General features: G+C 38.1%; 1 protein-coding gene across 2 annotated transcripts in view; it reads right to left on the bottom strand.

Annotated features, from left to right (window-relative positions):
- Window positions 1-404: 404 nt before the first annotated feature.
- The window catches only part of ppcdc (phosphopantothenoylcysteine decarboxylase), a 36,712-nt gene continuing 24,348 nt past the window's right edge, over window positions 405-12,768 (bottom strand). For both annotated transcript variants that reach the window (XM_038984276.1, XM_038984275.1), the window contains 2 exons: window positions 1,517-1,685; window positions 405-1,315 (listed from right to left, as the gene is read on the bottom strand). In XM_038984276.1, the coding sequence (XP_038840204.1) occupies window positions 1,212-1,315; window positions 1,517-1,685 (273 nt within the window). In that variant the 3' untranslated portion in view covers window positions 405-1,211. The remainder of the gene's footprint in view (window positions 1,316-1,516; window positions 1,686-12,768) is intronic.

The raw sequence follows: 12,768 nt of genomic DNA on the forward strand, positions 1-12,768 counted from the left end.
CCCAGGAAGAGTAGCTGCTGCCTTGGCAGGAACTAATGAGGGTCCATAATAAACCCCCAGGAAGAGTAGCTGCTGCCTTGGCAGGAACTCATGGGGATCCATAATAAACCCCAGGAAGAGTAGCTGCAAGACATCATGAAGTCAGCAAATTATCAGGTGTTTTGGAGTTCAGTGTCCAAAAACTGGGTCTCCGTTTAAGGTTGTTGTTCCAGCAGGACAACGACCACAAACACACATCAGAAAGTACCCAGGAATGATTACAGAATAAACACGGGGACTGTTCTGGAGTGGCCAGCGATAACCTATGGCAAGAGTCACCACGGGACCTTACTAAGAAGCATGACATAACACTCACATAGCAGCTGACGCTGCTAATCCAAGTCAACAAGAATATCCGACACAAATTCCTTGATAATTAAAATACAAACATTTATTGCAAACTCTTGTCTCTTTAACATTTGGCTTCAATAAAATCAGTGCATTACATTCAAATGATTACATCACAAATAACTGCAGCAATCTTCATCTCAATGCCTCATCTTCGTGTCAATGGCCCAATCGCAATCGGACCCCTAGACCCTGGCCCAATCGGACCCCTAGACCCTGGCCCAATCGCAATCGGACCCCTAGACCCTGGCCCAATTGGACCCCTAGACCCTGGCCCAATCCCAAACGGACCCCTAGACCCTGGCCCAATCCCAAACGGACCCCTAGACCCTGGCCCAATCCCAAACGGACCCCTAGACCCTGGCCCAATCCCAAACGGACCCCTAGACCCTGGCCCAATCCCAAACGGACCCCTAAACCCTGGCCCAATCCCAAACGGACCCCTAGACCCTGGCCAATCCCAAACGGACCCCTAGACCCTGGCCCAATCCCAAACGGACCCCTAGACCCTGGCCCAATCCCAAACGGACCCCTAAACCCTGGCCCAATCCCAAACGGACCCCTAGACCCTGGCCCAATCCCAAACGGACCCCTAGACCCTGGCCCAATCCCAAACGGACCCCTAGACCCTAGGGATTGATTTAAGCAGATCTATGTAGATTTCACAGGCGCAGTCATTATGGTAATAGTTCCACCTTGCCCTCTGATAGGCTAGGTGGAAGTTTCAGCATTCTACCTATTCCAATCAAAATCCTCTCAGATCTCCACAAGTTCATAGGGTCTAGGAGTCCATCTGGGTTTAAATATCTGCAGTTTATTCATATTCACAGCACCAGGCCTGCCCCTTCCTGAGGAGACTCAGCAGCTTTCTGGATGAATTGGTTCACAACATCTACGATCGTTGACACCTCTGCCATGGCTCCTTTACCTGTAAAGTGACACTCCAAGTTACTCAACAATGTAGAAACCACAATAGAAACAGGTACGAAGGTGAACGATGTACAGTTTATAGCTCCATAGTCCAGACAGAATACAACGGTATGTTTTATTTAGCGGTGAGGAACGACTAACGGAAAGCTTCCATTCATCGATCTAAACATTGAACACGTGGTGAACTACCAGCACAGACCTCGGTCTCCACAGACCAGTTTCTTGGCGATACAGGGGATCTCAACGTAGCCGAACTCTTTAAGGCTGTCCACCTGGCGGCAGGTGATGGGGTGATGCCACATAGCCGTGTTCATCGCTGGACAGAAGAGTAGAGGACGCCTGGTATCCCAGGCCCGCACCACACACGTCTGAAAATAAGTAGAGTACAGTACATTACAGTATAGTAGAGTACACTAGAGTACAGTACATTACAGTATAGTAGAGTACACTAGAGTACAGTACATTACAGTATAGTAGAGTACACTAGAGTACAGCACATTACAGTATAGTAGAGTACACTAGAGTACAGTACATTACAGTAGAGTACACTAGAGTACAGTACATTACAGTATAGTAGAGTACATTACAGTATAGTAGAGTACACTAGAGTACAGCACATTACAGTATAGTACACTAGAGTACAGTACATTACAGTAGAGTACACTAGAGTACAGTACATTACAGTATAGTAGAGTACACTAGAGTACAGTACATTACAGTATAGTAGAGTACACTAGAGTACAGTACATTACAGTATAGTAGAGTACACTAGAGTACAGTACATTACAGTACATTACAGTAGAGTACACTAGAGTACAGTACATTACAGTATAGTAGAGTACACTAGAGTACAGTACATTACAGTATAGTAGAGTACACTAGAGTACAGTACATTACAGTAGAGTACACTAGAGTACAGTACATTACAGTAGAGTACACTAGAGTACAGTACATTACAGTATAGTAGAGTACACTAGAGTACAGTACATTACAGTATAGTAGAGTACACTAGAGTACAGTACATTACAGTATAGTAGAGTACACTAGAGTACAGTACAGTATAGTAGAGTACACTAGAGTACAGTACAGTATAGTAGAGTACACTAGAGTACAGTACATTACAGTATAGTAGAGTACACTAGAGTACAGTACATTACAGTAGAGTACACTAGAGTACAGTACATTACAGTATAGTAGAGTACACTAGAGTACAGTACATTACATTAGAGTACACTAGAGTACAGTACATTACAGTATAGTAGAGTACACTAGAGTACAGTACATTACAGTAGAGTACACTAGAGTACAGTACATTACAGTAGAGTAGAGTACACTAGAGTACACTAGAGTACAGTACATTACAGTAGAGTACAGTACATTACAGTATAGTACAATACATTACAGTATAGTAGAGTACATTACAGTACAGTATAGTAGAGTACACTAGAGTACAGTACATTACAGTAGAGAGAGTACACTAGAGTACAGTACATTACAGTATAGTACAATACATTACAGTATAGTAGAGTACATTACAGTACAGTATAGTAGAGTACAGTACATTACAGTAGAGTAGAGTACACTAGAGTACAGTACATTACAGTAGAGTACACTAGAGTACAGTACATTACAGTATAGTAGAGTACACTAGAGTACAGTACATTACAGTAGAGTAGAGTACACTAGAGTACAGTACATTACAGTAGAGTACACTAGAGTACAGTACATTACAGTATAGTACAATACATTACAGTACAGTATAGTAGAGTACAGTACATTACAGTATAGTACAATGCATTACAGTACAGTACACTAGAGTACAGTACAGTACATTACAGTATAGTACAATACATTACAGTATAGTAGAGTACATTACAGTACAGTATAGTAGAGTACAGTACAGTATAGTAGAGTACAGTACAGTAGAGTACATTACAGTATAGTACACTAGAGTACAGTACATTACAGTATAGTAGAGTACAGTACATTACAGTATAGTACACTAGAGTACAGTACATTACAGTATAGTACAATACATTACAGTACAGTACACTAGAGTACAGTACATTACAGTATAGTATAGTACAATACATTACAGTATAGTAGAGTACATTACAGTACAGTATAGTAGAGTACAGTACAGTATAGTAGAGTACAGTACAGTATAGTAGAGTACAATAGAGTACAGTACAGCGTAGTCCCATAGAGTACAATAGAGTACAGTACAGAATAGTCCCATAGAGTATAGTACATTACAGTATAGTATAGTACAGCACATTACAGTATAGTAGAGTACATTACAGTATAGTATAGTACAGTACATTACAGTATTGTAGAGTACAATAGAGTACAGTACAGAATAGTACAATAAAGTACAGTACAGAATAGTACAATAGAGTACAGTACAGAATAGTACAATAGAGTATAGTACAATAGAGTACAGTACAGAATCGTACAATATAGTATAGTACAATAGAGTACAGTACAGAATAGTACAATAGAGTATAGTGGAGTAGTACAATAGAGTATAGTAGAGTACAATAGAGTTGTTGAAATCGGGCTAAACTTTGATCATTGAGATAGTAAAAGAATGATAGGAAATGAAAGAGACTGGGTGTTCTGTTAGAAGGTAATGGTTCTCTGAAGAGACTGGGTGTTCTGTTAGAAGGTAATGGTTCTCTGAAGAGACTGGGTGTTCTGTTAGAAGGTAATGGTTCTCTGAAGAGACTGGGTGTTCTGTTAGAAGGTAATGGTTCTCTGAAGAGACTGGGTGTTCTGTTAGAAGGTAATGGTTCTCTGAAGAGACTGGGTGTCATGTTAGAAGGTAATGGTTCTCTGAAGAGACTGGGTGTTCTGTTAGAAGGTAATGGTTCTCTGAAGAGACTGGGTGTCATGTTAGAAGGTAATGGTTCTCTGAAGAGACTGGGTGTTCTGTTAGAAGGTAATGGTTCTCTGAAGAGACTGGGTGTTCTGTTAGAAGGTAATGGTTCTCTGAAGAGACTGGGTGTTCTGTTAGAAGGTAATGGTTCTCTGAAGAGACTGGGTGTTCTGTTAGAAGGTAATGGTTCTCTGAAGAGACTGGGTGTCATGTTAGAAGGTAATGGTTCTCTGAAGAGACTGGGTGTTCTGTTAGAAGGTAATGGTTCTCTGAAGAGACTGGGTGTCATGTTAGAAGGTAATGGTTCTCTGAAGAGACTGGGTGTTCTGTTAGAAGGTAATGGTTCTCTGAAGAGACTGGGTGTTCTGTTAGAAGGTAATGGTTCTCTGAAGAGACTGGGTGTCATGTTAGAAGGTAATGGTTCTCTGAAGAAAGACAGAAGGCTTTGGAATGTGTTTGATGGAGGAGAGGAGAGCGACGTGTTGGGAAGACAGATGGACATCTGTGGATTAGGTGAAGGAGGAGATGAGGTCGAGGTCAGTTCCCCTGAAGGGAGTCATCAGGGTTGGTATCTGGTTACCTTCTTTCCTGTGGAGCCATAAACTGTAAGGAGGAGTGTCTTCAGTAGGAGGTATATAAACTGTGAGTACAATAGAGTACAATAGAGTATAGTAGAGTACATTGCAGTATAGCAGAGTACAATAGAGCACATCACATTATAGCAGAGTACAATAGAGTATAGTAGAGTACATCACATTATAGCAGAGTACAATAGAGTATAGTAGAGTACATCCCAGTATAGCAGAGCACAATAGAGTATAGTAGAGCACATCACATTATAGCAGAGTACAATAGACTATAGTAGAGTACATCACAGTATAGCAGAGTACAATAGAGCACATTATAGCAGAGTACAATAGAGTATAGTAGAGCACATCACAGTATAGCAGAGTACAATAGAGTATAGTAGAGCACATCACATTATAGCAGAGTACAATAGAGTATAGTAGAATACATCACATTATAGCAGAGTACAATAGAGCACATTATAGCAGAGTACAATAGAGTATAGTAGAGCACATCACAGTATAGCAGAGTACAATAGAGTATAGTAGAGCACATCACATTATAGCAGAGTACAATAGAGTATAGTAGAGTACATCACAGTATAGCAGAGTACAATAGAGTATAGTATAGTACATCACAGTATAGCAGAGTACAATAGACTATAGTACATCACAGTATAGCAGAGCACAACAGAGTATAGTACATCACAGTATAGCAGAGTACATCACCGTATAGCAGAGTACAATAGAGCACATCACATTATAGCAGAGTACAATAGAGTATAGTAGAGCACATCACATTATAGCAGAGTACAATAGAGTATAGTACATCACAGTATAGCAGAGCACAACAGAGTATAGTACATCACAGTATAGCAGAGTACATCACCGTATAGCAGAGCACAATAGAGTATAGTAGAGCACATCACATTATAGCAGAGTACAATAGAGTATAGTAGAGTACATCACAGTATAGCAGAGTACAATAGAGTATAGTACATCACAGTATAGCAGAGTACATCACAGTATAGCAGAGCACATCACAGTATAGCAGAGTACAACAGAGTATAGTATAGTACATCCCAACATAGCAGAGTACAACAGAGTATAGTATAGTACATCCCAACATAGCAGAGTATGGTAGAGAACATCACAGTATAGCAGATTACAATAGAGTATAGTAGAGTACAGTATGGCAGAGCACAATAGAGTATAGTAGAGTACATCACAGTATAGCAGAGTATAGTAGAGTACATCACAGTATAGCGGAGCACAATAGAGTATAGTAGAGTACAATAGAGTATAGTAGAGTACATTGCAGTATAGCAGAGTACAATAGAGCACATCACATTATAGCAGAGTACAATAGAGTATAGTAGAGTGCATCACAGTATAGCAGAGTACAATAGAGTATAGTAGAGCGCATCACAGTATAGCAGAGCACAATAGAGTACACCACAGTATAGCAGAGTACAATAGAGTATAGTAGAGTACACCGCAGTATAGCATAGTACAATAGAGTATATCGGCGTACATCACAGTATAGTATAGTAGACTACAGTACCGTATAGCAGAGTACAGTAGAGCATAGTACAGTAGAGAACAATAGAGTATAGTAGCGTACATCACAATGCAGTAGAGTACAATAGAGTATATTAGAGTGCAATAGAGTATAGTACAGTAGAGCACACTAGAGTATATTAGAGTGGAGAACAGTACAGTACAATACAGTATAGACAGTGCAATGGAGTATTGTAGAGTACAATAGAGTATAGTACAGTACAGTAGAACATAGTACAATACAATAGAGTATTTACAGTGCAATAGAGTATAGTAAAACAGAGCATAGTAGAGTACAGTAGAATAGAGTATATGAGAGTAGAATACAGTAGAATATAGTATCGTACAGTAGAACATAGTACGAGCGTAGAATATAGTAGAGTACAGTAGAATAGAGTATATGAGATTATAGTACAGTAGAATAGAGTATAGTATAGTAGAATACAGTAGAATAGAACATATGAGAGTAGAGTACAGTAGAATAGTAGAATAGAAGAGTACAGTAGAATAGAATAGAGTCTAAGAGTACAGTAGAATAGAGTACAGTACAGTAGAATAGAGTATAGGAGAGTAGAATAGAAGAGTACAGTACAGTAGAATAGAGTCTAGTAGAATAGAGTACAGTACAGTAGAATAGAGTCTGAGAGTACAGTACAGTAGAATAGAGTACAGTAGAATAGAGTCTAGTAGAATAGAGTACAGTACAGTAGAATAGAGTACAGTACAGTAGAATATAGTCTAGTAGAATAGAGTACAGTACAGTAGAATAGAGTACAGTACAGTAGAATAGAGTCTAGTAGAATAGAGTACAGTACAGTAGAATAGAGTACAGTACAGTAGAATAGAGTCTGAGAGTACAGTACAGTAGAATAGAGTACAGTACAGTAGAATATAGTCTAGTACAGTAGAATAGAGTCTAGTAGAGTAGAATAGAGTACAGTACAGTAGAATATAGTCTAGTACAGTAGAATAGAGTCTAGTAGAGTAGAATAGAGTCTGAGAGTACAGTAGAATAGAGTCTAGTAGAGTAGAATAGAGTCTAGTACAGTAGAATATAGTCTAGTAGAGTAGAATAGAGTACAGTACAGTAGAATATAGTCTAGTACAGTAGAATAGAGTCTAGTAGAGTAGAATAGAGTCTGAGAGTACAGTAGAATAGAGTCTAGTAGAGTAGAATAGAGTCTAGTACAGTAGAATATAGTCTAGTAGAGTAGAATAGAGTACAGTACAGTAGAATAGAGTCTGAGAGTACAGTAGAATAGAGTCTAGTAGAGTAGAATAGAGTACAGTACAGTAGAATAGAGTCTAGTAGAGTAGAATAGAGTACAGTACAGTAGAATATAGTCTAGTACAGTAGAATAGAGTCTAGTAGAGTAGAATAGAGTCTGAGAGTACAGTAGAATAGAGTCTAGTAGAGTAGAATAGAGTCTAGTAGAGTAGAATAGAGTACAGTACAGTAGAATATAGTCTAGTACAGTAGAATAGAGTCTAGTAGAGTAGAATAGAGTCTGAGAGTACAGTAGAATAGAGTCTAGTAGAGTAGAATAGAGTCTAGTAGAGTAGAATAGAGTACAGTACAGTAGAATATAGTCTAGTACAGTAGAATAGAGTCTAGTAGAGTAGAATAGAGTCTGAGAGTACAGTAGAATAGAGTCTAGTAGAGTAGAATAGAGTCTAGTACAGTAGAATATAGTCTAGTACAGTAGAATATAGTCTAGTAGAGTAGAATAGAGTCTGAGAGTACAGTAGAATAGAGTCTAGTAGAGTAGAATAGAGTATATGAGATTATAGTACAGTAGAATAGAGTATAGTAGAATACAGTAGAATAGAACATATGAGAGTAGAGTACAGTAGAATAGTAGAATAGAAGAGTACAGTAGAATAGAATAGAGTCTGAGAGTACAGTAGAATAGAGTACAGTACAGTAGAATAGAGTCTGAGAGTACAGTAGAATAGAGTCTAGTAGAGTAGAATAGAGTCTGAGAGTACAGTAGAATATAGTCTAGTACAGTAGAATATAGTCTAGTAGAGTAGAATAGAGTCTGAGAGTACAGTAGAATAGAGTCTAGTAGAGTAGAATAGAGTATATGAGATTATAGTACAGTAGAATAGAGTATAGTAGAATACAGTAGAATAGAACATATGAGAGTAGAGTACAGTAGAATAGTAGAATAGAAGAGTACAGTAGAATAGAATAGAGTCTGAGAGTACAGTAGAATAGAGTACAGTACAGTAGAATAGAGTCTGAGAGTACAGTAGAATAGAGTACAGTAAAGTAGAATAGAGTCTAGTAGAGTAGAATAGAGTCTAGTAGAGTAGAATAGAGTACAGTAGAATAGAGTACAGTAAAGTAGAATAGAGTCTAGTAGAATAGAGTATAGTACAGTAGAATAGAGTCTAGTAGAGTAGAATAGAGTACAGTACAGTAGAATAGAGTCTAGTACAGTAGAATATAGTATAGTACAGTAGAATAGAGTCTAGTAGAGTAGAATAGAGTACAGTACAGTAGAATAGAGTCTAGTAGAGTAGAATAGAGTATAGTACAGTAGAATAGAGTACAGTACAGTAGAATAGAGTATAGTACAGTAGAATAGAGTCTAGTAGAGTAGAATAGAGTACAGTACAGTAGAATAGAGTCTAGTAGAGTAGAATAGAGTATAGTACAGTAGAATAGAGTCTAGTAGAGTAGAATATAGTACAGTAGAATAGAGTCTAGTAGAGTAGAATAGAGTCTGAGAGTACAGTAGAATAGAGTACAGTAAAGTAGAATAGAGTCTAGTAGAGTAGAATAGAGTCTAGTAGAGTAGAATAGAGTACAGTAGAATAGAGTACAGTAAAGTAGAATAGAGTCTAGTAGAATAGAGTATAGTACAGTAGAATAGAGTCTAGTAGAGTAGAATAGAGTACAGTACAGTAGAATAGAGTCTAGTACAGTAGAATATAGTATAGTACAGTAGAATAGAGTCTAGTAGAGTAGAATAGAGTACAGTACAGTAGAATAGAGTCTAGTAGAGTAGAATAGAGTATAGTACAGTAGAATAGAGTACAGTACAGTAGAATAGAGTATAGTACAGTAGAATAGAGTCTAGTAGAGTAGAATAGAGTACAGTACAGTAGAATAGAGTCTAGTAGAGTAGAATAGAGTATAGTACAGTAGAATAGAGTCTAGTAGAGTAGAATATAGTACAGTAGAATAGAGTCTAGTAGAGTAGAATAGAGTACAGTACAGTAGAATAGAGTCTAGTAGAGTAGAATAGAGTACAGTACAGTAGAATAGAGTATAGTACAGTAGAATAGAGTCTAGTAGAGTAGAATATAGTACAGTAGAATAGAGTCTAGTAGAGTAGAATAGAGTACAGTACAGTAGAATAGAGTCTAGTAGAGTAGAATAGAGTATAGTACAGTAGAATAGAGTCTAGTAGAGTAGAATAGAGTACAGTAGAATAGAGTACAGTAAAGTAGAATAGAGTCTAGTAGAATAGAGTCTAGTAGAGTAGAATAGAGTATAGTACAGTAGAATAGAGTCTAGTAGAGTAGAATAGAGTACAGTACAGTAGAATAGAGTACAGTAGAGTAGAATAGAGTACAGTACAGTAGAATAGAGTCTAGTAGAGTAGAATAGAGTATAGTAGAGTAGAATAGAGTACAGTACAGTAGAATAGAGTACAGTACAGTAGAATATAGTCTAGTAGAGTAGAATAGAGTACAGTAGAATAGAGTCTTGTAGAATAGAGTATAGTAGAGTAGAATAGAGTACAGTACAGTAGAATAGAGTCTAGTAGAGTAGAATAGAGTCTAGTAGAGTAGAATAGAGTCTAGTAGAGTAGAATAGAGTAACCCTAACCCGTCTCCCGGGTGGCGCAGTGGTCTAGAGCACTGCATCGCAGTGATAGCTGCGCCACCAGAGTCTCTGGGTTCACGCCCAGGCTCTGCCGCAGCCGGCCGCGACCGGGAGGTCCGTGGGGCGACGCACAATTGGCTTAGCGTCGTCCGGGTCCGGGTTAGGGAGGGTTTGGCCGGTAGGGATATGTGGATATTGTAAAGTGTGTAAAGTGGATATTGTAAAGTGGTTGTTCCACTGGATATCATAAGGTGAATGCACCAATTTGTAAGTCGCTCTGGATAAGAGCGTCTGCTAAATGACTTAAATGTAAATATAGTACAGTAGAATAGAGTCTAGAAGAGTAGAATAGAGTACAGTACAGTAGAATAGAGTACAGTACAGTAGAATAGTCTAGTAGAGTAGAATAGAGTACAGTAGAGTAGAATAGAGTACAGTACAGTAGAATAGAGTATAGTACAGTAGAATAGAGTCTAGAAGAGTAGAATAGAGTACAGTACAGTAGAATAGTCTAGTAGAGTAGAATAGAGTACAGTACAGTAGAATAGAGTCTAGTAGAGTAGAATAGAGTACAGTACAGTAGAATAGAGTACAGTACAGTAGAATAGAGTATAGTACAGTAGAATAGAGTCTAGAAGAGTAGAATAGAGTACAGTACAGTAGAATAGTCTAGTAGAGTAGAATAGAGTACAGTACAGTAGAATAGAGTACAGTACAGTAGAATAGAGTACAGTAGAGTAGAATAGAGTACAGTACAGTAGAATAGAGTATAGTACAGTAGAATAGAGTCTAGTAGAGTAGAATAGAGTACAGTACAGTAGAATAGAGTACAGTACAGTAGAATAGAGTACAGTACAGTAGAATAGAGTACAGTACAGTAGAATAGAGTACAGTACAGTAGAATAGAGTATAGTACAGTAGAATAGTCTAGTAGAGTAGAATAGAGTACAGTACAGTAGAATAGAGTCTAGTAGAGTAGAATAGAGTACAGTACAGTAGAATAGAGTACAGTACAGTAGAATAGAGTACAGTAGAGTAGAATAGAGTACAGTACAGTAGAATAGAGTATAGTACAGTAGAATAGAGTCTAGTAGAGTAGAATAGAGTACAGTACAGTAGAATAGAGTACAGTACAGTAGAATAGAGTACAGTACAGTAGAATAGAGTATAGTACAGTAGAATAGAGTCTAGAAGAGTAGAATAGAGTACAGTACAGTAGAATAGTCTAGTAGAGTAGAATAGAGTACAGTAGAGTAGAATAGAGTACAGTACAGTAGAATAGAGTACAGTACAGTAGAATAGAGTACAGTACAGTAGAATAGAGTACAGTAGAGTAGAATAGAGTACAGTACAGTAGAATAGAGTACAGTAGAGTAGAATAGAGTACAGTACAGTAGAATAGAGTCTAGTAGAGTAGAATAGAGTATAGTAGAGTAGAATAGAGTACAGTACAGTAGAATAGAGTACAGTACAGTAGAATATAGTCTAGTAGAGTAGAATAGAGTACAGTAGAATAGAGTCTTGTAGAATAGAGTATAGTAGAGTAGAATAGAGTACAGTACAGTAGAATAGAGTCTAGTAGAGTAGAATAGAGTCTAGTAGAGTAGAATAGAGTCTAGTAGAGTAGAATAGAGTAACCCTAACCCGTCTCCCGGGTGGCGCAGTGGTCTAGAGCACTGCATCGCAGTGATAGCTGCGCCACCAGAGTCTCTGGGTTCACGCCCAGGCTCTGCCGCAGCCGGCCGCGACCGGGAGGTCCGTGGGGCGACGCACAATTGGCTTAGCGTCGTCCGGGTCCGGGTTAGGGAGGGTTTGGCCGGTAGGGATATGTGGATATTGTAAAGTGTGTAAAGTGGATATTGTAAAGTGGTTGTTCCACTGGATATCATAAGGTGAATGCACCAATTTGTAAGTCGCTCTGGATAAGAGCGTCTGCTAAATGACTTAAATGTAAATATAGTACAGTAGAATAGAGTCTAGAAGAGTAGAATAGAGTACAGTACAGTAGAATAGAGTACAGTACAGTAGAATAGTCTAGTAGAGTAGAATAGAGTACAGTAGAGTAGAATAGAGTACAGTACAGTAGAATAGAGTATAGTACAGTAGAATAGAGTCTAGAAGAGTAGAATAGAGTACAGTACAGTAGAATAGTCTAGTAGAGTAGAATAGAGTACAGTACAGTAGAATAGAGTCTAGTAGAGTAGAATAGAGTACAGTACAGTAGAATAGAGTACAGTACAGTAGAATAGAGTATAGTACAGTAGAATAGAGTCTAGAAGAGTAGAATAGAGTACAGTACAGTAGAATAGTCTAGTAGAGTAGAATAGAGTACAGTACAGTAGAATAGAGTACAGTACAGTAGAATAGAGTACAGTAGAGTAGAATAGAGTACAGTACAGTAGAATAGAGTATAGTACAGTAGAATAGAGTCTAGTAGAGTAGAATAGAGTACAGTACAGTAGAATAGAGTACAGTACAGTAGAATAGAGTACAGTACAGTAGAATAGAGTACAGTACAGTAGAATAGAGTACAGTACAGTAGAATAGAGTATAGTACAGTAGAATAGTCTAGTAGAGTAGAATAGAGTACAGTACAGTAGAATAGA

Source organism: Salvelinus namaycush, unplaced genomic scaffold (assembly GCF_016432855.1).
Source record: "Salvelinus namaycush isolate Seneca unplaced genomic scaffold, SaNama_1.0 Scaffold226, whole genome shotgun sequence".
NCBI classification, from domain to species: Eukaryota; Metazoa; Chordata; class Actinopteri; order Salmoniformes; family Salmonidae; genus Salvelinus; species Salvelinus namaycush.